Raw genomic sequence first — 25470 nt, 5'->3', positions numbered from 1 at the left:
TTATAGGGCAGGGCACACTTCTGTATTCTGTCTCTACCTGCTGGCTGATGGGCACACCTGCAAGTTCCTGACTAATGTAGTGGAACTAAAAAGAAAATTAGCAGATATTTAACTTCTCTATACTCTACTGCTACTTCACAAAAGGTGGTGGATGCATGAACAGTCCCCCAGTGAATATATCAAAGGCAAAATATTGAAATTTGAATGGTTGAGATAATAGCAGAATTCTTAATTGAAGTGAGGGGAAAACCTCAACATGTAATTAAACTCCGGAATTTGTTGCCAGAGAATGTGGTAAAAGCAGTTAGCTTAGCAGGGTTTAAAAAAGGTTTTGGATACTTTTCTAAAGTCCATAAGCCATTATTAAGATGGACTTGGGAAGATCCACTGCTTATTTCTAGGATAAGAAGCATAATCTGTTTTACTCTTTTTGGGATCTTGTCAGATGTTTGTGACCTGGATTGGCCAGTGTTGGAAACAGGATATCGGACCTGATTGATCTTCAGTCTGTCCCAGTATGGCAATGCTTATGTTAATGTCTATAGCATTGTGCCAGGAATCAAAATTGCGCAGACTAGGAGAGCCTTAAGTTCATACCATTCCAGGTTTTTAAGTGTTTCTTTTGAAAATGCCAGATGTTGATCTTGTGCTGCAATTTTTGGGTAATGGCAATTCCATGTTCATTTGCCCATAGCAGCATCAGTTGGATTTAATGCCACATTTTGCTGTCTTCCAGGCCTTTCACTTCAAGATTCCTAGAAGACCAACTTCTCGTTTCTGTCTCCGTATGCGACATCTTGGAGATGGGAAAGATGCATTGGTGCAGCGGCAGAATTCGGCTCCAGCTCGCATGGTATGTAGCAGAGTGTAACAGAAATGTATCTCGGAACAGAATGATCTTGTGTGGGCCAGTATGCAGCAACAGAACTCTGCCCTGGCTTACATGGTATGTAGTAAATTAATAACATGGGGGCAGTTCAGTAACTGAGCATCTCCAATTAGGCGCCTGGGGGGGAGGGCTTTCAGTAGGAACCTTTTCTAGAACATAATCTAGGATCCTATTTTTTGTTATATAAAGTGACCAGCTATCAACACGCCTAATATTTAGGCATTCACACATTCCAGACAGAGCTGGTGAAAGTGCTTTTGCACCTAAGTGTGGCAGGGACATGCGTAAAATATTTGTGTAAGTGGGAACTCCACCTATGTCCTGCCCATACTCTGCCCCTCACATATACATGCTATTTTTATTTATTTTAAAACTTATATACCACCTTAAAACCTAGGTGGTTTCCAAAGTTACATACATAATAACAAGACACACAAAATACAAAACAATCCAATTATTACCCATTAGATTAAATCAGATAGACAGTATAGTAATTACTCAATAGAATTCTTTCACAAAAAGCTGTGTTAAGGTGCTTCTTAAATTGAAACACATTACATAAACGTAAGTGACCTTTGAGTGCATTCCATAGCTGTGGACCAGCCACTGTAAACGATGAGGACTTTGTTTCTGCATAGTGTGATTGCTGTGTAAGTTAAGCAGGCATTTGCAGAATAGTGTTTAGGTACCATACTAGCATTTACATGCATAAATGCGCACATGTGTAAATGCTAGTATTGCAAACGTGTGCATATTAATGTGACCATCTAGGTTATAGATATGCCTTTGAGTGAAGTGCTGACATGGTATAGTATACATGACGACAGTTATGTCCTTCCTAATCTCATGAGCTTGTATGCAATACTGCTGCTACTACTACTACTACTACTTATCACTTCTATAGCGCTACAAGGCATACGCATCGCTGTACACCATATTCAAAAGACAGTCCCTGCTCAAAGAGCTTACAATCTAAGTAAGACAGGTAAACAGAACAATTAAGAGGTAAGGGAAATAAAGAGGTGGGGTACAGGGCAAGTAAGTAGTGGTCAGTAGTCAAAAGAAGTGTCAAAGAGTTGGGCTTTTAGATTGGACTTGAAAACGGCCAAAGACTGGGCTAGACGTACAGGCTCTGGAAGTCGATATCTAATGGGCTAATAAACCTTAAATATTCAAGTAATCTTGATGAGCTAAATATATTTTGACTGTTGTATAACTTTATAAATTTTTTGCTAAATTTAATTACATATACCAAACAAAATTTAAATTCTCAATTTTGAAATAACGTTGGTGCTCAGTACTTTCTCACAATAGAGACTGAAACGGGGACAAAGTTTGTCCCCATCCACACCCTGTCCCCGCGGGTTGTCTCCATCCCTGCAGGTTCTGTCCTCATCTGCAGAAGCCTCGAACACTTATGATTTTATATTTAAATCCTTTTATTAAAGTATAAAAAGGAATATGTTGTGCAACTGTTTATAAATCACAAATAGAAAACAATAATAAAAATGAGCAACTTGTCTTCTTAGAAGATGTGCTGGTAGTAGGAATGTACGGGATCCCCCATGCAAATTTTGGTAGTTGTGGCCAGCATGTTTGCTTGTTTCTCCAAAAAATCAAAATATCTGCATCACTCAAACATAAATAACGGTCCTGTTCAAAGTAGAACATGACATTGGGACAAACTTTGTCCCGATCCACGCGGGCTCTGTTTCCGTGTCATTCTCTACCCCACAGTTCCCCACTGGGATATTGTGGTGTCATGATGATGTTTATTGCACCATGAGTGCTGTACCTGTCTTTTTTTGATATTCACTATTATCTATTATGTTACTTATCTTAATGATGAGCGCTTCGGATGTTCTCCTTGAGCAGTATAAATATCCCAGGGGTAAATTTTTAACGTAAAAGTGCTCCTCCTATATGAAATCAAAAACCACAGAGGAAATGAAGGCCAAATAGAGGGGCATAATCGAACGCGAACGCCCATCTCCATGGGCGTCTATGTCCGAGAACGGGTACGTGAAGGGGCGGGACAGACCGTATTTTTGAAAAAAATGGGCTCCCATCTTTTTTTTTGATAATACGGTTTGTGCCGGGCAAATGCATCAGATGTGTGCGGATTTGAGGTGGGCTGTTTTGTTTTTCAGCGATAATGGAAACCGAAGGTGCCCAGCTCAAAAATGAACAAATCCAAGGCATTGGGTCGTGGGAGGGGCCAGGATTCATAGTGCACTGGTCCCCCTCACATGCCAGGACACCAACCGGGCACCCTAGGGGGCACTTGTAACAATTTAAAATAAAAAGTACAATACCTCCCAAGTCCATAGCTCCCTTCCTTTGGGTGCTGAGCCCCTCAATTCCCCCCAAAACCCACTACCCACAACTCTACACCATTACCATAGCCCTTATAGCTGAAGGGGGGCACCTAGATGTGGGTACAGTGGGTTTTGGGGGCGGTTTGGAGGGCTCCCATTTACCACCACAAGTGTAACAGGTAGGGGGGGATGGGCCTGGGTCCACCTGGGTGAAGTCCACTGCACCCACTAACAACTGCTCCAGGGACCTGCATACTGCTGTGATGGAGCTGGGTATGACATTTGAGGCTGGCATTCAGGCTGGAAAAAAAAAAAGTTTTGACTTCTTTTTTTTTTTTTTTTTTTGGTGGGAAGGGGGTTAGTGACCACTGGGGGAGTCAGGGGAGGTCATCCCCGATTCCCTCCGGTGGTCATCTGGGCAGTTGGGGCACTTTTGGGGGGCTTGTTCGTGAGAAAAAAGGGTCTAGAAAAAGTGACCCAACTTTTCGCTAAAAACGCTTTTCTTTTTTCCATTATCGGCTGAGCGCGCCCATCTCTGCTCGGCCGATAAACACGCCCCAGTCCCGCCTTCACCACGCCTCTGACATGCCCGGTGCCCAAAATTGGCTTTCAGTTATACCGATTTGGGCGCCCATGGGAGAAAGACGCCCATCTCCCGATTTGGGTCGAAATATTGGCATCTTTCTCTTTTGAAAATAAGGCTGATAATCAACTATCATGGTAATATTTTATTAACACCTATACCAAGAAATCCAAAGAAATCTTCAAACGACGTTACCAACTACCGTCCAATTGCCTCCATTCCTCTAATCACTAAACTAATGGAGAATAGAGTGACCTCACAACTAAATGAATATATTCAGAAATTTTTTATCCTTCACGAGTCACAATCAGGCTTCCGATCTGCCCACAGCACAGAAACGATCCTCCTTACTCTAATAACTAAATTGAAACAGGAAATCGCAACTGGAAACAAAATCGTCCTTTTGCAATTTGATTTGTCAAGCACTTTTGACATGGTAGATCATAACATTGTTGCTAAACTTTTGAACAAACTTGGAATTGGAGGTAATGTTATCAATTGGTTAAGAGACTTCATCACAACCAGGTCTTATCAAGTTAAAGGAACCACAAATATATCATCCCCATGGTCGTCTGAATGCGGAGTACCACAGGGATCTCCTCTCTCCCCAATACTCTTCAATATCATGATGATCCCCTTGGCCAGATTATTAGCCAAACATGGCCTTAATCCCCTTATATATGCTGATGACGTCACCATTTTTATTCCCTTTAAATCAAATTTATCCGAAATCTGATAAAATCACTACTGATACGTCCACCTTGATCTCATGGGCCAATGCCTTTAAGATGAAATTAAATAAAGAAAAAAACTCAATGCCTAGTCCTCTCGTCTCAGTACCCCAGATGTAATCATCCCCATCTCCAGTAGTTTAAAGATCCTTGGAGTTACAATAGATAGTCATCTATCCTTCGATAACCACGCTAAGCTGATCACAAAGAAAATGTTTAATATGATGTGGATCCTGAAGCAAGTGAAATCCTATCTTCCATTGAACACTTTCCAGAACCTGGTTCAATCCACAGTCATCACTCAGGTTGATTATTGCAACAGTGTTTTCCTTGGATGTAAATCCCAAGTCATGAAAAGTCTCCAGACTGCCCAGAACACGGCAGCCAGACTTATATTTGGAAAGTCAAGATTTGAAAGCGCCTCACCCCTTCGAGAGAGGCTTCACTGGCTCCCCATCAAAGACAGAATATACTTCAAGGTCCATACAATTATCCATAAGATCATATAAGGAGAATCCCCCAGTTATATGAACAACTTGATTGACCTCCCAATTAGAAATAGAACAATGTCATCGTGAACATACCTCAATCTACACCTCCCAAATTGCAAAGGTGTCAAGTACAAAACATACTATGCATCCAGTTTCTCCTTTCTGGGTAGTCCACTTTGGAATGCTCTCCCAAGACCCATCTGAGCTATTAATAACTATTTTCCTTTCAGGAAAATGTTAAGTCCCATTTTTTCAAGCAAGTTTACCCTAATGGACCAGCTTAATTCCACCAGATCACCTACGATACTCCTGCTAAGACGTTGACGCTTACTGTGACCCCAATGTGTTATACTCAATCCCTCATCTTCTTCCCTCCATCCTTTACCATTTCCCTCCCATTCTCCTTCCCTTTCACCTGTCATATTCTTGTCTACCTTCCCTATTCTAGTTCCTTACGTTCTTTTCACATGTCCTTTGTAATGCCTTTCGTAATGTAAGTAGTTATGATCATCACAATTTATAATACTGTTCCTACATTTCCTTGTTTTTCCTGTATTCTTTACCACGTAAGATGCTCTTTTACTATGTGAGCCGCACTGGACCTGCTGTATGTGGGAAAGAGTGGGGTACAAATGTAATAAATAAATAAACTATAAGTCGATAGAAGTCTTAAAGACATGTAAATATGAAGACAAAAATCATCCAAAAAGGCACTCAATCATTTTCTCAAGTATTGGTATAATACAACATTTCTGAGGACAAGCAGGTCTTCATATTCTTACATCTGGGTGACGTAATCTGACGGAGCCCGGTGCGGACGCTAATTATCTAGTAGAGTATAAAGTTTTAGCAGCGTCTCACCGTGTGTCCACTGGTGCCTTCCTGCCCGGTGCATAAGCGTGGGCCGTCTAGTGTTTGTATTTCCATGGAGCTGAGAGAACACATTTTGTATTCTCTCCCTCACGTAGTTATTTCTTTTTTGGATTTGAGATATTGTCCCCTCTGTTTGTGGTCTGTTTGTACATGTAGGTGAGGATTTGGTGGGTGTGACTTGCTCAAATGGAACAACGCTTTGGCTCTTTAAAGGCTTTGGCTCTTTGGTGCCAGTGGCATCAACCTCCATGGCTGCTCCAACTTTGGCATCTATTGGGAGTGCACCAGCATCAAGTGGGTCTCCACCTGCTTCGACACCGGGCGCTGGTAGCAGACTGTAGGACCGGTTACCATCAGACCCGACGCAGACACCGAGGACCCTTACGGATTAGGCAGTGTCCTCATTGGCACCAGGGGATCGAGGCTCTGCATCAGAAGCCTGAAAATATAATAAGCATCGATCTTCCTGGCAGTGACAGGACGGGTTCAGTCCTCAGGTCCTGCAACCAGGTTCTTCCTTGACACACAGTGCTGGGACATCAGTGCATCTGACACCCAAGAAGTGCCAAGAGGAGCATTTCCCCTCCTTAGTGGTGCCGAGCAGCCCGGTCACCACCATTGCTGGACCATCCCCAGGTCCTATCCGAGGCTCCATTGATGCCTGTGCCCAGATCTTTGATGCCAGTGCCTTGTTGAGTGTTGAAGTCGATGTTCAGGCAGGCAGTATTGTCTTGGAGTCTGAGAGTAGGGCCGTTCCTCAGAGCGTGGACATCGTTCCACCAGAGCAAGATCGGCATAGAGTCGTTAACTTGTTCCTGAGTATGGTGGAGTCTGGGACTGCTGGAGGGAATCAGATGAGGAGCCACATTACTTCTCAGAGAACGAATCGTATGGAATTCCATCTGATCCCTTTCTTCCTCAAGAGACTGAAATCTCTACCAGAGGCACTCTCACCAGTTTTGTGAGAGATGGCAGTGGCCATCCCATTTTTAAGTTTGAGACCGAGGAGGAGCCTAGAGCATAGGCTTTGTCTTTTCACAAAGTCCCTCAGTTCTGTTCCAGGCTTCAGGCCCACGACAGACTAGTGTCAGATGCCTTTCTCCTGCATTGGGGAACAGGCCTGCTGTATTCGTATCCTCCCATACCTCTGGTGGGGAAGACTTTGCTGAAACTCAAGCAAGACCGCGGAACCATGATCCTGATCGCACCCTTCTGGCTGCTTCAGATTGGTTCCCTCTTCTTCTGGAGTTGTCTATCCGCCTTTTCTCTCCTCTGCCTCTTCAAATAGCGGTCATTTATCGTCCCCCTGATAAGTCCCTTTCATCCTTCCTCAGTGACTTTGACGCCTGGCTTGCCTTCTTCCATGATCCTTCCTCCCCCTCTCTCATCCTTGGTGACTTTAATATTCCTGCTAATGATCCTTCCAACTCTTATATTTCCAAGTTACTCGCTTTAACGTCGTCCTTTAATCTCCAACTATGCTCCACCTCCCCCACTCATCAAAATGGTCACTGTCTTGATCTCATCTTCTCCTCCAACTGTTCACCTTCTAGTTTCCTTGCCTCTGATCATCCCTCCTCTGATCACCATCTTATAACTTTCACACTTAAATCTCCTCCCTCCCAGTCCCGTCCTATCCTATCTAATTTATCTAGGAATCTTCACGATATTGACCCTTCATCTCTATCCTCCCATGTTTCAAACCTCCTCTCTACTGTGGCACCATCCACGTCTGTCAACGAGGCTGTTTCTTCTTACAACAATACTCTATCCTCTGCCTTAGACACTCTTGCACTTTTGATGACCCGCCCTGTAAGGCGTACAAAACCCCAACCTTGGCTGACTTCTAATATCCGCTACCTACGTTCCTGTAACCGCTCCGTCGAACGCCTCTGGCGGAAATCTCGGGCCCTTGCTGATTTCTTACACTTTAAGTTCATGCTGACCTCCTTCCAATCTGCTCTTTTACGTGCCAAACAGGATTATTATATCCAACTGACCAACTCTCTTGGCTCTAATCCTCGACTTCTCTTCACCACATTGAACTCTCGCCTCAAGGTGCCCCCTCCTCCAACTCCCCCCTCATTATCTCCTCAGACCCTTGCTGAATTCTTTCACAACAAGGTTCAAAAGATAAACCTTGCTTTCTCTACCTCACCAGCTCTCCCTCCACTAGTCCGTTCCCCTCTCTCTCCTTCCCTTCATTCCCTTTCCTCCTTTCCTGAAGTTACTATTGAGGAAACTACTCTTCTCCTTTCTTCCTCAAAATGTACCACCTGTTCCTCTGATCCCATTCCCACCCACCTTCTTAATGCCATCTCTCCTACTCTTATTCCTTTTATCTGTCACATTCTCAACCTCTCACTTTCCACTGCGACTGTCCCTGCTGCCTTTAAACATGCTGTGGTCACACCTCTCCTTAAGAAGCCTTCACTTGACCCTACTTGTCCCTCTAATTACCGACCCATCTCCCTCCTTCCTTTTCTCTCCAAATTACTTGAGCGTGCTGTTCACCGCCGCTGCCTTGATTTTCTCTCCTCACATGCTATTCTTGACCCACTACAATCTGGTTTTCGCCCTCTCCACTCAACCGAAACTGCACTTACTAAAGTCTCCAATGACCTATTACTGGCTAAATCCAGAGGTCAATATTCCATCCTCATTCTTCTTGATCTTTCCGCTGCTTTTGACACTGTCGATCACAGCATACTTCTCGATACCCTGTCCTCACTTGGATTCCAGGACTCTGTCCTTTCCTGGTTCTCTTCCTACCTCTCCCTCCGCACCTTTAGTGTTCACTCTGGTGGATCCTCTTCTACCTCTATCCCTCTGCCTGTCGGCGTACCTCAGGGTTCTGTTCTTGGTCCCCTCCTCTTTTCTATCTACACTTCTTCCCTTGGTTCATTAATCTCATCCCATGGCTTTTCCTACCACCTCTATGCTGATGACTCCCAAATCTACCTTTCTACCCCTGATATCTCACCTTGCATCCAAACCAAAGTTTCAGCGTGCTTGTCTGACATTGCTGCCTGGATGTCTCAACGCCACCTGAAATTAAATATGACCAAAACCGAGCTTCTCATTTTCCCCCCCAAACCCACCTCCCCGCTCCCCCCGTTTTCTATTTCTGTTGATGGCTCTCTCATTCTCCCTGTCTCCTCAGCTCGAAACCTTGGGGTCATCTTTGACTCTTCTCTCTCCTTCTCTGCTCATATCCAGCAGACCGCCAAGACCTGTCGTTTCTTTCTTTACAACAACCGTAAAATCCGCCCCTTTCTCTCCGAGCACTCTACCAAAACCCTCATCCACACCCTTGTCACCTCTCGTTTAGACTACTGCAATCTGCTTCTTGCTGGCCTCCCACTTAGTCACCTCTCCCCTCTCCAGTCGGTTCAAAACTCTGCTGCCCGTCTCATCTTCCGCCAGGGTCGCTTTACTCATACTACCCCTCTCCTCAAGACCCTTCACTGGCTCCCTATCCGTTTTCGCATCCTGTTCAAACTTCTTCTACTAACCTATAAATGTATTCACTCTGCTGCTCCCCAGTATCTCTCCACACTCGTCCTTCCCTACACCCCTTCCCGTGCACTCCGCTCCATGGATAAATCCTTCTTATCTGTTCCCTTCTCCACTACTGCCAACTCCAGACTTCGCGCCTTCTGTCTCGCTGCACCCTACGCCTGGAATAAACTTCCTGAGCCCTTACGTCTTGCCCCATCCTTGGCCACCTTTAAATCTAGACTGAAAGCCCACCTCTTTAACATTGCTTTTGACTCGTAACCACTCGCCTCCACCTACCCTCCTCTCTTCCTTCCCGTTCACATTAATTGATTTGATTTGCTTACTTTATTTATTTTTTGTCTATTAGATTGTAAGCTCTTTGAGCAGGGACTGTCTTTCTTCTATGTTTGTGCAGCGCTGCGTATGCCTTGTAGCGCTATAGAAATGCTAAATAGTAGTAGTAGTAGTAGGAACTGTGGAGATTGGATTGTTTTCCAACCCTCATTACCCAGAACGAGGGGTCGCTTCTACATCCCAACCTCCAGTCTCTGGCTCTTATTGCCTGGATGTTGAGAGCTTAGAATTTGCCTCCTTGGGTCTTTCCGAGGGTGTCTCCCGAGTCTGTCTTGCTTCCAGGAAAGATTCCACAAAAAGGTGTTACTCTTTCAAATGGAGGATGTTTGCCATCTGGTGTGACAGCAAGGCCCTAGATCCTCTTTCTTGTCCTACACAGACCCTGCTTTATATCTTCTACACTTATCAGAGTCTGGTCTCAAGACCAACTCCGTAAGGGTTCAACTTAGTCCGATTAGTGCCTATCATCTCCGTGTAGAGGGTAAGCCTATCTATGGACAGCCTTTAGTTCGCTTCATGAGAGGTTTGCTTTTGTCAAAGCCCCCTGTCAAAGCTCCTGCGGTGTCATGGGATCTCAACGTCGTTCTCACCCAGCTGATGAATGCTCCTTTTGAGCCACTGAATTCCTGCCATCTGAAGTACTTGACCTGGAAGGTCATTACTTGGTGGCTGTTACTTCAGCTCATATAGTCAATGAGCTTCAGTCCTTAGTAGTGCATGCACCTTGTATCAAATTTCATCACAGCAGAGTAGTCCTCTGCACTCACCCTAAGTTTCTGCCAAAGCTGGTGTCGGAGTTCCATGTGAATCAGTCAATTGTCTTGCCAACGTTCTTTCCCCGTCCTCATACCCACCCTGACAAAAGCAGTTTGCATACCCTGGATTGCAAGAGAGCATTGGCCTTTTACATGGTGTGGACAAAGCCCTTCAGACAGTCCGCCCAGTTTTTTCTTTCAATCACAACAGGAAGGGAGTCACCATCTGAAAACGCACAATCTCCAATTCGCTAGCGGATTGCATTTCCTTCACTTATGCCCAGGCTGGGTTGACTGTAGAGGGCCATGTCACGGCTCATAATGTTAGAGCCATGGCTATGTCAGTGGCTCACTTAGCCTCCATTGAAGAGATTTGCAAGGCTGCAACGTGGTCATCAGTCCACACATTCACATCTCACTACTGCCTTCAGCAGGATACCCAACGCGACAGTCGGTTTGGGCAGGCGGTGCTGCAGAATCTGTTTGGGGTTTAGAATCCAACTCCACCCCCGTAGACCGTTTTTTATTCTGTTCCAGGTTGCACTCTCAGTTGTTTATGGTTTCAGGTCAATCTCTATTATGCCGTTGCCGTTGCGAGGCCCAGTTGACCAATGTTCATTGTTTTGAGTGAGCCTGGTTGCTAGAGAGACCCCACATGTGAGAACAAGCAGCCTGCTTGTCCTTGGAGAAAGCGAAGATACATACCTGTAGCAGGTATTCTCCGAGGACAGCAGGCTGATTGTTCTCAAAGACCCGCCCACATCCCCTTTGGAGTTGTTGTTTGTTTGTTTGCTTATTTTTATGCTTTTTCATTAAACTGAGGTACACGCTCGTGCGACGGGAAAGAAGTCATGCGCAATTCGCATGCCAGAACTCTCTGGCAAAACCTTTTGTTTATTTTGCTTGCAAAATTTCCGATTGCTGGGCCGCCGTGGACGTCGACCCACATGTGAGAACAATTAGCCTGCTGTCCTCGGAGAATACCTGCTATAGGTAAGTAACTTCGCTTGAGGGGGAGATGCCAGCCCTTATAATGGGGGAATTCTTCACAAGAAAATTGGAAATATGCAGAATTTTCAATCTTTGTGTAATACTTGCAGTGACTGTATATTTTACTACATAGCATGTGTGTGTCACTGCATTAAATAGCCTAGTGGTTAGTGCAGCAGACTTTGATCCTGAAGAACTGAGTTTGATTCCCACTGCAGCTCCTTGTGATTCTGGGCACGATAGTGCCATGTCTGCCTCTGAGTGTTGCACTGCTGCATTTATTGTGAACGCAGAGGTACCGAGGCAGACTTGGTCCATACAGTGCTGCCATCTCTGAAGCTGAGTCCCTGCTTAACTTACACAGAGCTCCCTGCTTAACTTTGAGGTAATCATGGCTGATCTTTCTGCAACAGAGGTTTGGCAGTTAATAGAATTATTTCGCCCTGCTCGGTATTTTTTTGTCTAGTGAGATGTTGACCATGTTTATTTCATCATATGTTTTAAGTGTGCTGTTACTTGGTGACTAATATCCTAGTTTTTTAGGGGAGCTAATTGCAGTCACTACCTGAGCGTACCAAGTGCTGTTTGTACTGCGGTTCTTACTTCTCATTGTTGGGGTATTGTTTCTGTTAAGAACTGCAGGTTATATATTTTTTGTATTTGTTTAGAGCTTTATCATGAAATTTTGTCAACAAACAAGACCCGAGTCTTATTGTCTCTTCTGAGAGTCATCCGTGGCACCATTACAGTTGTAAGATTTGGGACAGAATTTTGCTAACACAGTACAATGTAATCTAATAGAAAATTGTCCCCTTGGCTACCCAACCACCCCTACACCCATCCTGCTCTTCTAACCTCTCCCAGCCCTTCTCTCCCCATTCTAGAGGCAGACCAAATTTCGGTTTCAATAATAGTAGAGGAGTGTGGTAGCCGTGTTAGTCCACTCTTAAGGTTATCAATAGAAATCAAACAAAATAAAACATGGAAAAGAAAATATGATACCTTTTTTATTGGACATAACTTAATACATTTCTTGATTAGCTTTCGAAGGTTGCCCTTCTTCGTCAGATCAGAAATAAGCAAATGTGCTAGCTGACAGTGTATATAAGTGAAAACATTCAAGCATTACTATGATAGTCTGACAGGGTGGGAGGATGGGGGTGGGTCAGAGGTATGCATGGGGACATCAAAGCATATCATTGATATTCTAACAGGATAGGTGTGGGTAGGTGAGGGGAGGGTGATCAACAGAGACATACAGTTTTATGGTTTATAATGGGCTAGGAACCATTTCCCACTTAACTGTACTGACATGACTTCCATGCTGCCTACTCCCTTGGAAGTGACTCTACTCACCAAGGGCCATCACAGTTAAATATAATCCAATGTATTCCAGTCTTCTGCACAAAACTACCATTTAGCTCAACCTCCCCACCCCCTGGAATGCTCTAGTTAACTATGCATTTATCAGCATGAACCAGTCTGTCTCCTTTCTCCACCCTCTTGCACATACACCACCATCCTACCTGACATTCGCCCCCATCTCCTTTTCCACCCAGAAATTCATGTGGCATTCACATTCCATACCCTCTATACTCTTTATCAGTACAGACATCTATCCAAATAACACCTTGTCCTCTTCCAACCCCAAATAATGACCTTCAGGATAGGAAGCTAGAAGGTTCACTGAAACAGGCCTTTGAAGTGGCCTCTTTGGGCCTTCAAGCAACAGTGCGCAGCTCGTTCATGGCTAGTGTATACCTGAAGTGATATCAGCAGACTGCAACACAAGACGGGCGCCGTAATACCCAGCTGGAAGTGGGGTTGGCTTACTTAGCAGATGCTATATATGACATTATGGGTTACGGCTGCAGTATGTCTTTGGCTGTCACGGCATGTCGGCAACTCTGGTTCCGCATTAGGCAACGGATGCAGAGTCAGAGTTAGGTCTAGTTAAACTACCCTTTTGGGGGCAAGTGGTTATTTGGGAAAGATGTCAGTAACTTGATGAAAGAACTGGGGGAAATGAATCCTAAGCAGATGGTACCGGCCTGGTCGTCAGCAGTATGGTCAAAAGTCACACCTGTCTTTCTTGTGGACAGGAAGTCGTCCTTTTAAACAGTTAGAGCACCCAATGCCTCCTGAGCTTCACAATGATGTGAGAATGTCTTCAGGAGTTCCAGAATGTGTGGGCCAAAATGACGTTGGACTAGTGGGTTCTGGATATTCTTACAGAAGGTTACAAGTTGGCGTTCTGCCTGGTTGCTCCTTTCTTCTTGGTCTCCTTGTCAAAGGGAACCAAGGCATTTGAGATTCAGGCCACTGTAGATTCTTGCTGGCACTCTGGGCCATTGTTTCAGTTCCCCAGATCGAACAGGGACAAGGTAGATACTCCGTCTACTTCATTGTCCTAAAGAAGGAAGGCACCTTTTCTCTGGTCTTAGATCTCAAGGTTTAAACTGCTATCTCCGAGTGTCCCGTTTTCACATGGAAATGCTAATTCAAGTGGGAGAATTTCTCACTGCCCTCGATCTCAAGAAGGCATACTTGTATATACTTTTATGGCTGCTGCATTTTTTGGCGCTAGAGTTGTCGCTTCCAGTTCAGGCTTTGCCCTTTGGTCTTGTCTCATCTCCAAGAATGTTTACCAAGGTTGTGGTGGCGGCCTTCCTTTTGCTCCAGGGAATCCAGGGTTCACCCATATATAGACTGGCTCATTCATGCATCATCCTAGTTGGACACTGTGGTGGCGACAGTTGTCTCTCTTCTGCAGTCATTGGGTTGGGTGATCAATTGATCAATGCCAAGAAGGGCAGACTAACTCCATTGCAAATGCTGGAGTATATGTGCATTCTATTCGACACAGCAAGGGAGAGGATCTTCCTCATGGAACACAGGGGATCAAAGCTGGTTCACAGGATTTGTCTTCGTCTTAATCAAGGCAGGATCTAGGACTACGTCCAGATTCTGAGGTCAGTGGCAATGGAAGTGGTGCCATGGGCAAAAGCTCATGCAGCCAATACAGGAGTCTCTGCTCAGCTGCTAGTCTCCAGTGTTTCAGAAGTATGACCTTCATCTTCCTTGGACGCTGGTTACCAGATAGTATTCAGTGGTGGTTGTCGCCCAGGAATTTGACCATCAGAGCTCCTTTTCAAGTATCACAATGGGAGGTGGTAACAATGGACGCCAGTAAGTTGGATTTGGGAGCTCATTACATCTGGCACAAGACACCTGGATGGAACAGGAGTCTCAGTGGTCGATTAAATTGTTTGGAGCTCAGGGCAATGCAGAATGCCTTACGTGACTCACTCCCTTTTTGGCAGGGGCCCTGGTCTGAGTTTTTTGTCTGACAATGCGACAGCAGTAGCTTATATCAATAAGCAAGGTGGGACCTGCAGCCGTCCACTGGCAGTAGAGACGGATTCCCTCATGAGTTGGGCGAAGAAAAATGTTTTTGCTTCTCGGCAGTTCACATCGCTGGGTACTTGAGTGTGGAAGTGAACTTTCTTAGCAGGCACTCCTTGGACCCAAGAGAATGGGAACTTTCCAGCCAGGGTTTTCAGGTGATAGTGGACTAATCGGGATTCTGTACTTGATGGCGACGAAAAGGAATGTCAAAATGCCCAAGTTCTTCAGCCATCAGAAAGAATGGGCTCAATGGGGATCAATTTCCCTACTGCAGCCCTGGCTAGAGACATATCTACTGTATGTCTTCCCTTCTTGGCACATGGTAGGCCTTTTGTCAAAAAAATCGCATTGCACTGGGGTCAAAACACCAGATTGGAGGCCATGGTATACATACCAGATTCAGTTGCTGGATGGGGATCCTGTCCGTCTTCCGCAGGTACACAGCCTACAGAAGTAAGATCCAGTGCTCAGATGATCCATGCCCCTTTGGCCATAAAGTTTGGCCATTGAAAGGGCTCAGTTGAAACAAAAAGGTTTTTCTGATTTGGTCATTGCTACCTTCAGGATTCACACTCTTTATGGCAAGTTCCCCTTCAGAAGTCAGAGGTAGGAGGCTCTTGCTGTCCTGCTTCAGGTTGCAAAGTGCAGCATTAGCTACAATAGCATTATCCTATAGACATGCTAAGCAGGAGTGGTTGATTCTAGCTGTATCACTCCATGGTGCAACCACACCTCGAGTATTGTGTTCAGTTCTGGTCGCCGCACCTCAAAAAAGATATAGTGGAATTAGAAAAGGTGCAGAGAAGGGCGACAAAGATGATACAGGGGATGGAATGACTTACCTATGAGGAAAGGCTGAAGAGGCGGCTGAAGGGAGATTTGATAGAGGTCTATAAGATAATGAGTGGAATGGAACGGGTCGATGTGGAGCGTTTTGTTTACGCTTTCCAAAAATACTAGAACAAGGGGGCATGCGATGAAGCTGCAGTGTAGTAAATTTAAAACTAATCTGAGGAAATGTTTCTTAACTCAATGCATAGTTAGACTCTGGAATTCGTTGCTGGAAGAAGTGGTTAAGGCGGTTGACTTAACGGACTTTAAAAAAGGCTTCCTGGAGGAAAAGGCCATAGAATGTTATTGAATGGACGTGGGAATAATCCACTATTTCTGAGATGGGTGGGACAAATTGTTCTTTTGGCCACTGTTGGAGACAGGGTGCTGGGCTTAATGGACCCTTGGTCTGTCCTGGCATGGCGATGCTTATGTACATCTTTGGTTGTCATTTTAAGCTCCTAATGCTCACAGTCCTTAAGACATAATGCAGAATTCCTTGTGTATCAACTTGGTATTGTTTGAAACAGTCTAGATGACTCCTCTAGAGATTCCAGTTGGTCACACTTACTATAATAGGACACATATCTATTCTATACCTTTCTGTTCTCCAAAGAAACCTTGTCCTTGCATCTTTGAGATGCTGGATCGTTACTATAGAACTTTTGTTCTCAAGTGCCCCATTCTTAGAAGGATAGTCTTGACAGATTTCTTAATTTCTGGAGTGTCTTATCTTTTCAGTGAACATGACTTCTCCACAGTTTTGGTCTAACACACAGGGATCCTTAAGCAGTGGTGCCAACACCTCTAAGGGAACAGGCCAACAAGGTATGGGGAAGGGTTTTAATGTGAGGCAATTTATTGAAACTTTCTAGATGGTGAAGGCAGTTATTAGAACTGTGTACTACTATAATTTCAGTGACATGTTAGCAGCTAGCACTATTAGCAACATATGTAGCTGTGTGTTTCTAGTGGACACATGGTTTACAAAGAGGGTGTGAGGGTTTCAGTTAAAGGGGTGCAGGAACAAAAAGAAATTAAGAATCCTTAGTCTAACACTTCAGTTTCTGCTATTTTGTACTTATGTGCATCGTGTTCTTTATCTTGCAAAGCCAAATCGGCCTCTTTATTTTAATAGGACATGGGGGGGGGGGGGAAGTAATTGTCAATGCATCTGTGGTGATGAGGAAGCCACTTCATAGGGGTTTCTGAGCTAGTTATCCTGGAGCAGGCACATTTGTAAAGCAGCATTTTCCTGTTCTGCAAATTCAAGCATTCAGTGTATGAGGACATATGGAAATAAAATTTGCCTTCATACAGTTTGGCTTTAGAAGCCAACATAGTACAGAATCTTTCCTTATTGTTTTAACAAAATCAGGGCTATATTAAGTTAGGAAAAACATGGTGCTTTTAAGAGGTGAATTGCACAGCACTATTTTCTTTTCCTGTGCCAGTCCACTGGTTAGGAGATAACGCACAGGTTCAGAACTAGTCTGGTAGGACTAAAGGAAAGCAAACTTAACAGGTAGGAGAGGTGATTTCTTCTTTGCCCAAACTAGGCCTATGGGAGCGCCTGCATACAATCCCTATACAAGTACCATATTTTTGCACATATAAGCCACAGCTTATACTTGTTTTTACATTTCTACTAGAGGGGTCCCAGCTAGTACACGTTCCTGTTTATATAAATGTGCAGAGGACTGTGTAATGTGAAGTTTATCAAATTTTATGCGCAGCTAAATCATGCTATTAAGCCGAAAGTGGGAGGAGGAACGTGCCTAGATTGTGTGGTAAGCCTAACTCTTGTGTGTGTGCCAAGATAAAAAAAGAATGTATTGGCACACATGGTGCCAGTTCTGTGCCTAAATATTTGCTTTCATTATCAGTTTTCAGACATGTGCACATTTGTTGCTTCCTATCTGCGTTTAAAACTTTACAATTTGTGGCCATCCATACTGTGCATGTTAACACCTGCACTCGAGCATTTGGAGCACAATTACACCTAGGCAGAAAATCTGCATTTATGCTAGGGTGCGGCCTATATGCACAAAAAAAACGGTATATTCTATCTTAGCTCTTGTACATGCATACATTCAACTTTAGAATGCTTTATACAATGACCCCATGTCCATGATGCTTGATTTTGATTGATTCTCATATTGATTCTTTTTGATTGTGTGCAGCTTTGAAAGAGGATTTTTCTTTGAAAATGGTCAAAATTTAAGTGTGTGTTACCCATGCTGATATTAAGTTTGGCTGTTTAATATTCTGTGAATGAACAATGGCAGCTAAATTATTTTGTGCGTTTATTAGGTCACACGTTTAATCTGCCACATTGCTTCCAGCACTTGAATTAGCGGGTAGCACTTGTCCAAAACTAATGTCCAGATCCAGGTTTATGGTTTCCAACAACCACCTCTATGTTAGATTTCTGTCCTTCCTAAAGCTCTTCCTAGGAAGACCACTTTTGCTTCTGTTTTACAGCTCTAGTCTTGACTCTGTCATTGCAGGAACAGGGTAAGGTTTACCAGCTGAGTCTGAAATAATCAAATGTATGAGCAGTGATGTAGTTTATGTAAATATAGTAATGGTAATCTTTTGCTTAGTTCCCAGCAATGGACGGTAAGGAAATCGAAGTGGAGAGTGCCAGTCCCCTCTGTCTGCGCAAGTCATCTTTGGCTTCTTCATTGAATAGTGAGGAGGAAGATGATGGCTTCCTGGAGATCTTGGAAGGGGAGGATTTGGAGGTATGTGGCATCTCATTGGGTAAGCAAAAATGAACTTATTAGCTTTCATAACAGGGTTAAAGGTCAAGCTCTGAAACACTCCATAATCCACCTTGCAAAAGCTTGCTTGACTTACCTGAGCTTCCAAGTCAAAGGCAATACTGGGACATATAAACTGATGCCAAACTGGTATACAATGAGCAGATCGCAAGTATTTGTTGTTCTAGTACTGGTTTAGGCTTGGCTGTAAGCCATGGGTATTCTAGGCTTTTCCCAAGGTGAGCACTTTTCAAATGAAGGAAAACACTGGAATGAGAGGGCATAGCATGAAGTTGAGAGGAAATAGGTTTAGGAGAAATTTAAGAAAATACACTTTCACAGAAATGGTGGTGGATGAGTGGAATGGCCTCCCGGTGGAGACAAGGACTGTGGGATAGGCACGTGGAATCCCTTAGCAAAAGGAAGAGTTAGTGGTTACTGAGGATGGGCCAGTTGGCCCTTATCTGTCATGTTTCTGTGTATGTATATTAAAAAGAAAAAAAATAGTTGCTTACCTATAATGGGGGTTCTCCATAGAAAGCAGGGAAATGCAGCCACATTTGATGATTGGCATGCACACTGATCCTCATGCAGTGATGCAGTGCTCTCCCTTAACTCTGAACTCATTAAGTCCCTTAGCTCATGGTGGTGCTCCTGCTCAAACCCGACTCCTACTAATCCTCGGTCAATATAACAATTTCATATGTGTGGCTGCATTTCCTTGTTGTCCACAAAGAACCTCTGTTACAGGTAACAGGATGCTTGATGGTGAATCCAGAGCTGAGTGTCACAACTAATCAGCAATGATTTTGCCACATACTTTGCCAGTAAAATTAAAGGTCTCCATCTAGACCTACAGACAGTCCCATCAAGCCCTCCCACCACCTAATAAGATTTGTTCCTTCCCGCCATGTACAGCCATCTGGGAGATTTGATTTCAGCCAGTTCAGAAGAGGCTATTGAAAAAATCTTGAAAGATCTACAGTCAGCATTCTGCCCTCTTGGACCCTTGCCCAGCAGAGAGAGAACAGCTAGCAAGCATAGGTCTCATTGAAAGCCACTAAAATTAACTCCTCTTGTGGAAGGACAGCTGCCAGCATTAAAGGCCTGTGGTGTACTTCATCAACTAGGACAAGCTCAGACTATCAACTAGGCTCTAACATTCTTTTCCCAGCTAAACTTATAGAATAGTCAGTCTGCATTCAGCTCAACGACTGGCTAAACAAAAGTGGCATGAGTCAGTCTGGCTTTAGACCTTTGTACAAAACAGACAGTTTATGTCCCTTCTTGATCTCCACATAAACTGACAAAGGATCTGCCTTAGTACTAATGTTGCTGGATTTCTCAGCAGCCTGCAGCATTGTGGCTCATAGTATCATGCTTTCAAGGCTGGCAGAAACAGGTATCAGTGGCACAGTAATTATTTACCTGGTTCAAATCCTATTTGTCTGACAACAATCAGTTCTGTTAAAGAACAGTGCAATCAAACAAAACCAATGAAAACTCACTCCGCAGAATATAAATGATGCACAAGAAACAGCAAAGCGAATTATGGTTGGCAGCAGATCTTTATTCAGTAAAAAATATCCCAACACTGACCATGGTTTGGCCCTAACGCCTGTGTGAGGGGTCTAAAAACATATATACAAAAAAGAAAATGATCAAAAACGTGCAGAAGAAATGATAAAATTAAATATTATAAAAACACCAACTATATACAATAATAAATACTAAAACACAATGTAATATTCATATGTAAAACAAGAAACATCATATCAACTTGGGTACTGAATTGCGGGGTTTCACAGGGATCTGTACAGTCACTTGTTTCATATCTACTTCATTTAACTGAGCTGCTTTAGTTGGTGCACATCAGTATAAATACAGAATTTTTGTATCCAACTACTCCCATACCCTTTAAAACATATCTACCCACAGCTTTGATTAACTGACTGCCTGTCTAACAAACTCAGAAATGGACAAAAACAACTCTGCCTGAACCCAAGCAGAACAGATTTTATGAATTCCTAACAAGTGGACAAGTACCGGACTTCAATATACTTTTTTTGCAGTAAGAACTCCTAAAATCACAGGTCTGGAATCTCGGGATAGTGCTAGACCACTATTTTGATCTTTTAAATTCAAACAACCTTTAAAAATAGGTTTTGCAACGTGCAGCAAATACAAAATGTCCATGTATTGAAAAAAAATGAATCTGACCACAGTGGTCCATAACTACTGCAATGCTTTGTCGGGCAAATAGTTTGCACCAGCTCCAACTAATTCAGAATGTGTCTGCACAACCAGTAGAAGGCTGCCAAGCAGTTTGACCACATCACACCCTTCCTGCAAAACTGCACCGGCTACCAGTACCTTGCAGAGCCAAAGTTAACTATTTGATTTTCAAAGTCCTCAGACAAAGTGGGCCAGAGTGCATATTCTTTTTAAGTAGCCCTCTACACACCTGTGAAACCTCTGAGGTCCTCGCAAGGATTGTCGCTATCTGTACACTGATCAGAAGGAATTGCAAGATGTGGTAGCCACCAGTGAGCCTTCTCAGGAGTAGCTCCTATACTCTGGAACTCGCTCCTAGAGGAGCTATGTCAACTCAACTAGTACTTCAAGGAGCAGCCGAAAGCCTGGCTCTTCTCCCAAGCCTTATGCTTACAGTGACTGATTATCCTTACTCCACACCTGGACTAGCTTGCTGCATGCCCTGTAACTTAGGACATGTTCCTCATATTTTATTCAACTGCACACATAATTTGCCTTCAGCTTAACCACCCATCTATTTATCCCAATTTAATTTGTATACTACCTATCTTGTCCCCATCTATATATCTCAACTGCAGCTTCCCCCTCGGCTACATAGTAAGATGTTTCATTGTGTTGTACAAACAGCATTAGCATCCTATTTGTTTGAATGTTCCATTGCGTGCCTTTTAGGTGTTTCGTTGGTATTACGTTGACATATCATATCTGTTTGAATGTTCTTCCATGGTGTATATTATGGTATCATTTGTCTTGTACTGACACTTACCATTGTGTTTTCCGTCCCTTCGCCTTCACAGGGAGGGAAAGCACAGATAAGAAAGAGAACTTAGACTCAGGCGCAGCCAGTAAATTACCTTTATTAGTATCTCACAGAGCCAAAAATACAAAAAATAGTCCTCTCCCTGGAGCAGGTTGTCAGTCAGCAGTGCGCATCCTGAAAGACTAGGACTGCTCAGCTAACACCTCCCGGACATCACATATATACTGTTGCAAATTACATTTCTCATAAATCGTGATTACCCTAAACTGGAATCAGAAAATAGCCTGTACCATATATGGGTATATCAGTCTCTCCTGACATTATGTGCACATGTACACTTGGTGGCCATTGGCTAATTACTTATCTGTATAGCATGCACAACCAGCACAATACCCTTATCTCCCCAAATGAAACATTCTGGACATGTTAGGCTCACACTCTGTTCTCAGCCTGTCAGCAACTGCCAAGGTTATCTTATATGAAAGGCATGATCTCAGCTACTGAGAAAAGCACTGTATGTTGCAAAGATGCTAACTTGTTAGGCCATCTTGTGAGAACCAAACTGAACAAAGTACAGGCCTTAGTGGCAGGCCTAGCCCTTAGCAACAGGCATAACGAAGGGATATACACCATCTTTCTGTTCTACTGTGCTGTTGTGTATTTTTAATACTGTTTTAATGTTAAACTATACCTGCTGAATATCTTGGTACTACTTAAGAGTTCAAACTGGGAGAAAGGCTTGCAGTAATTGCTGAAGGTATCTATTGTGAGCGCTTAGTGGAAAATAGGTACAAAAACTTTATATTGCTAATATATCACTAAATTATCGCTCTGACCTTGTGCAACTTTCTTTAGTCACCTTACTTTCTAACTCTTCTTACTCTTACTTATCTATATATTCCATTTTTCTTATATCCTTCATTGTCAATTAAAATATTCTATTAAGTATTGACATTGTAAGTAGTATACTATGCCATACTTTGTATTATTTGAATATTTTTACTGCTATAATTGCCTATTACTCATGTTTGATTTATTCTTTACTGTACACCGCCTTGAGTGAATTCCTTCAAAAAGGAAGTAAATAAATCCTAAAATTATACCCCCCACAAAAACTTGCCAAAATGTTTGGACATGGTATGGGGCGATGATGGAGAGGCTGTGCCAGTATAGGAGATATGTATAGTGCAAGCTTTTTGGAAAAATGTACTGGATATTCAGCAGCTACTCGAGGTGGCCTATCCAGCTAAGGCGGAACACTGCTACATTTTAAGCCAATTGGAGTAAAAGCAGAAATACCTAAGCTAGCTATGTGTCTTTTCACGGCTAGTAAGATTGCTTCCAGGCCACCTCTATATAGGATATAGCACAGAAACTGTTTTGGGATCTTTCGTAGATACTGTCGGGTCATCACTTCCATATCATCATGCTGATCAATCCATTGACTGGTGGGTTGTGTCCATCTACCAGCAGGTGGAGATAGAGAGCAATCCTTTTGCCTCCCTATATGTGGTCATGTGCTGCCGGAAACTCCTCAGTATGTTCTCTATCTCAGCAGGTGGTGGTCACACACAGCAGCAGCTCTGGCTAGGCCTCCAAGCCTAATTTTTAGGTTTTGTTGAGTGCCTGGGGTTGAGGGCTCTTCTTGAGCAAGTGCAAACCTGGTGGTGCCAGGTCCCTCCTTTTCTCCCCCCTCCCGCTGGTTCCGTTTAAAAAAAAAAAAAAAAAAAAATGCTTATTCAGTTTGGTCTTTCAAGTGCTTTTGACCTGGTAGACCATGTAATATTAAAGATCCTAGAAGAAAAGGGGATTTCTGGACGGGTCCTTACCTGGTTCCATAGCTTTTTTGGCACAGATCATATAAAGTCAAAATGAATAATAAATTGACACCTAGTAAAATCTGTTTGGAGTCCCACAATGGTCACCTTTGTCCTCAACACTGTTTATTTTTACGTTCATTGGGTCTATAATTAGAGAGATGGAGTTCTAAACTATAGTTCTGCATTCCTCACTGCATACAGAGAATCTACTATTCAGAGATGTATTTTATTAATTGAAAAAATTGATGCTAAAACTAAACAGTTTTTCCTGATTGAGAACAAACTAGATCTCAACTTGACATCCTTCACAATTGATCAATGTAAGTATGAACTTTCACCAGTAATTAAGATTTTGGGAATATTTCTTGATCAAACTGATTTTCAGATTAGTTTGATTAGAAAAACTTTCTGCTTAATGAGAAAGCTACGTCTTATATGAAATTTTTTTTACATTAGATGAATTGATTGTTAATACATGTTAATACAAGCATTATTGCTTTCACAATTGGTCTGTTGCAATATTTCTTACCTAAGTTGTTCCAAGCAATCCTTTAAAAAATTACAGCCCATTCAAAATACTACTGCTTGACTAATTTTCTCTTTGAAGAAATATGATAGTATTTCACAATTTTATGTATCTTTGCATTGTCTTCCTATAGGAGCCAGGATCCAGTTTAAAATTTTTTTGTATTCTTTTTTTCCATTTTTGATTTTTATTAAACAGTCAAAGTAGCAACAGTTTGAGTCCACAGACTCCAATTCTATCCATCAATCCAACTTAAACAACACATTAAATCTTTGCATTTTCTCCCTTATATCAATCCCCTTGTATCCTCCCACTCCTCAGTTTTCTACAGTCCATGTTCCTATACTCTTCCCATTACTCCATCCAAATGTATCCATTCCTCTGCTGTAGGGCGATATCGCCCTCTGCGCCTATCTGTTAATTTCTCCATTGTGACCACCACTTTAAGTCTATCCAGTCCTGCCCCACCGGGCCCTTTGTCTGTTTCCATTTCAAGGCCAGACCCATTCTCTTAATACGGCATTGCCACTTCTTCCCTCCCTTGTTCCCCAAACCCAATAAACACCAGGTAGGATCGCATGGAAATAATTGCCCCACCGCTTTAGTTAAAGAGTTCGTTACCTCCTCCCAATAAACTCTTATTACCGGGCAGTCCCACCATATGTGAATGAATGTGCCCTTCTCCCTCTCACACCGCCAGCAAAGATCCGATGAATGAGGATACATAGCTTTTACTTTATCCAGCGTATAATACCAGCGACTTAATATTTTATATGCGTTTTCTTTGAGTAACACACATAAAGAAGCTTTTTTCACCTCAAGGCATACCTTCTTCCAGTCAGCCTTACTAAGTACTTTCTTAAGATCCCGCTCCCAGGTTTTCATATACGCTAATTTTACGAAGTCCCTACCCCTAATATGGTCATACAATTTTGAAATCCCTTTCCCTCCCACATCTATCTCCCCCCATAAGTTTTCAAGTTTTTCACTTTCCTTTGGGCTTTCCTTTAACCACCTTTCTTTCACAATATAATTTTTAATTTGAAGATATGCATATAGATCTGTGTCTGGCAAATCATACTCCTTTTGAAGTACTTCAAAACTTTTAATGGTTCCTCCATCCATACATTCTCTAAACTGAATCAATCCTTTTTGGAACCAAGAATTGAATACCTTATTCTCCCCACCCCCTGGGAACCCCGGTTCTTGAGTAATCCAAGCATATGAGGATCGGTTCTGTGTACCCCTTAGCTTCTGTTTAAGTGTACCCCATAAAGTGAGTAGATGGGATACAAATGGATTTACTGACATACGCTTGTAATTGGTCTCTATAGTGGAACCCCACAACAGTGCATCCAGCCTCCCCTCCTGAACAAAAATCTGTTCCAACCGTGTCACATGAGAATAATCCACTTTACTCCACAACCCAATCTGTTTAAGTTGGGCTGCCCAGTAGTACCAAGTTATATTTGGCATACCCCGCCCTCCTTGTTCTACGGCCCTCCACATAACCTGCCTAGATAATCTCGCTGTTTGTCCCCCCCAAACAAACTGCCCCAACTCAGCTTGAATTTTTAATAGCTCCCCCTTAGGGATAGGAA

General features: G+C 43.1%; 1 protein-coding gene across 3 annotated transcripts in view; it reads left to right on the top strand.

Moving 5' to 3' along the window:
• The window catches only part of LOC115459789 (M-phase inducer phosphatase 1-like), a 167919-nt gene that overhangs the window by 49647 nt on the left and 92802 nt on the right, over positions 1-25470 (top strand). For all 3 annotated transcript variants that reach the window (XM_030189565.1, XM_030189563.1, XM_030189564.1), the window contains 2 exons: positions 737-853; positions 18331-18471. In XM_030189565.1, the coding sequence (XP_030045425.1) occupies positions 737-853; positions 18331-18471 (258 nt within the window). The remainder of the gene's footprint in view (positions 1-736; positions 854-18330; positions 18472-25470) is intronic.

This window comes from Microcaecilia unicolor, unplaced genomic scaffold (genome assembly GCF_901765095.1).
Source record: "Microcaecilia unicolor unplaced genomic scaffold, aMicUni1.1, whole genome shotgun sequence".
Lineage (NCBI taxonomy): Eukaryota > Metazoa > Chordata > Amphibia > Gymnophiona > Siphonopidae > Microcaecilia > Microcaecilia unicolor.
This window is presented reverse-complemented; position numbering and strand designations above follow the sequence as displayed.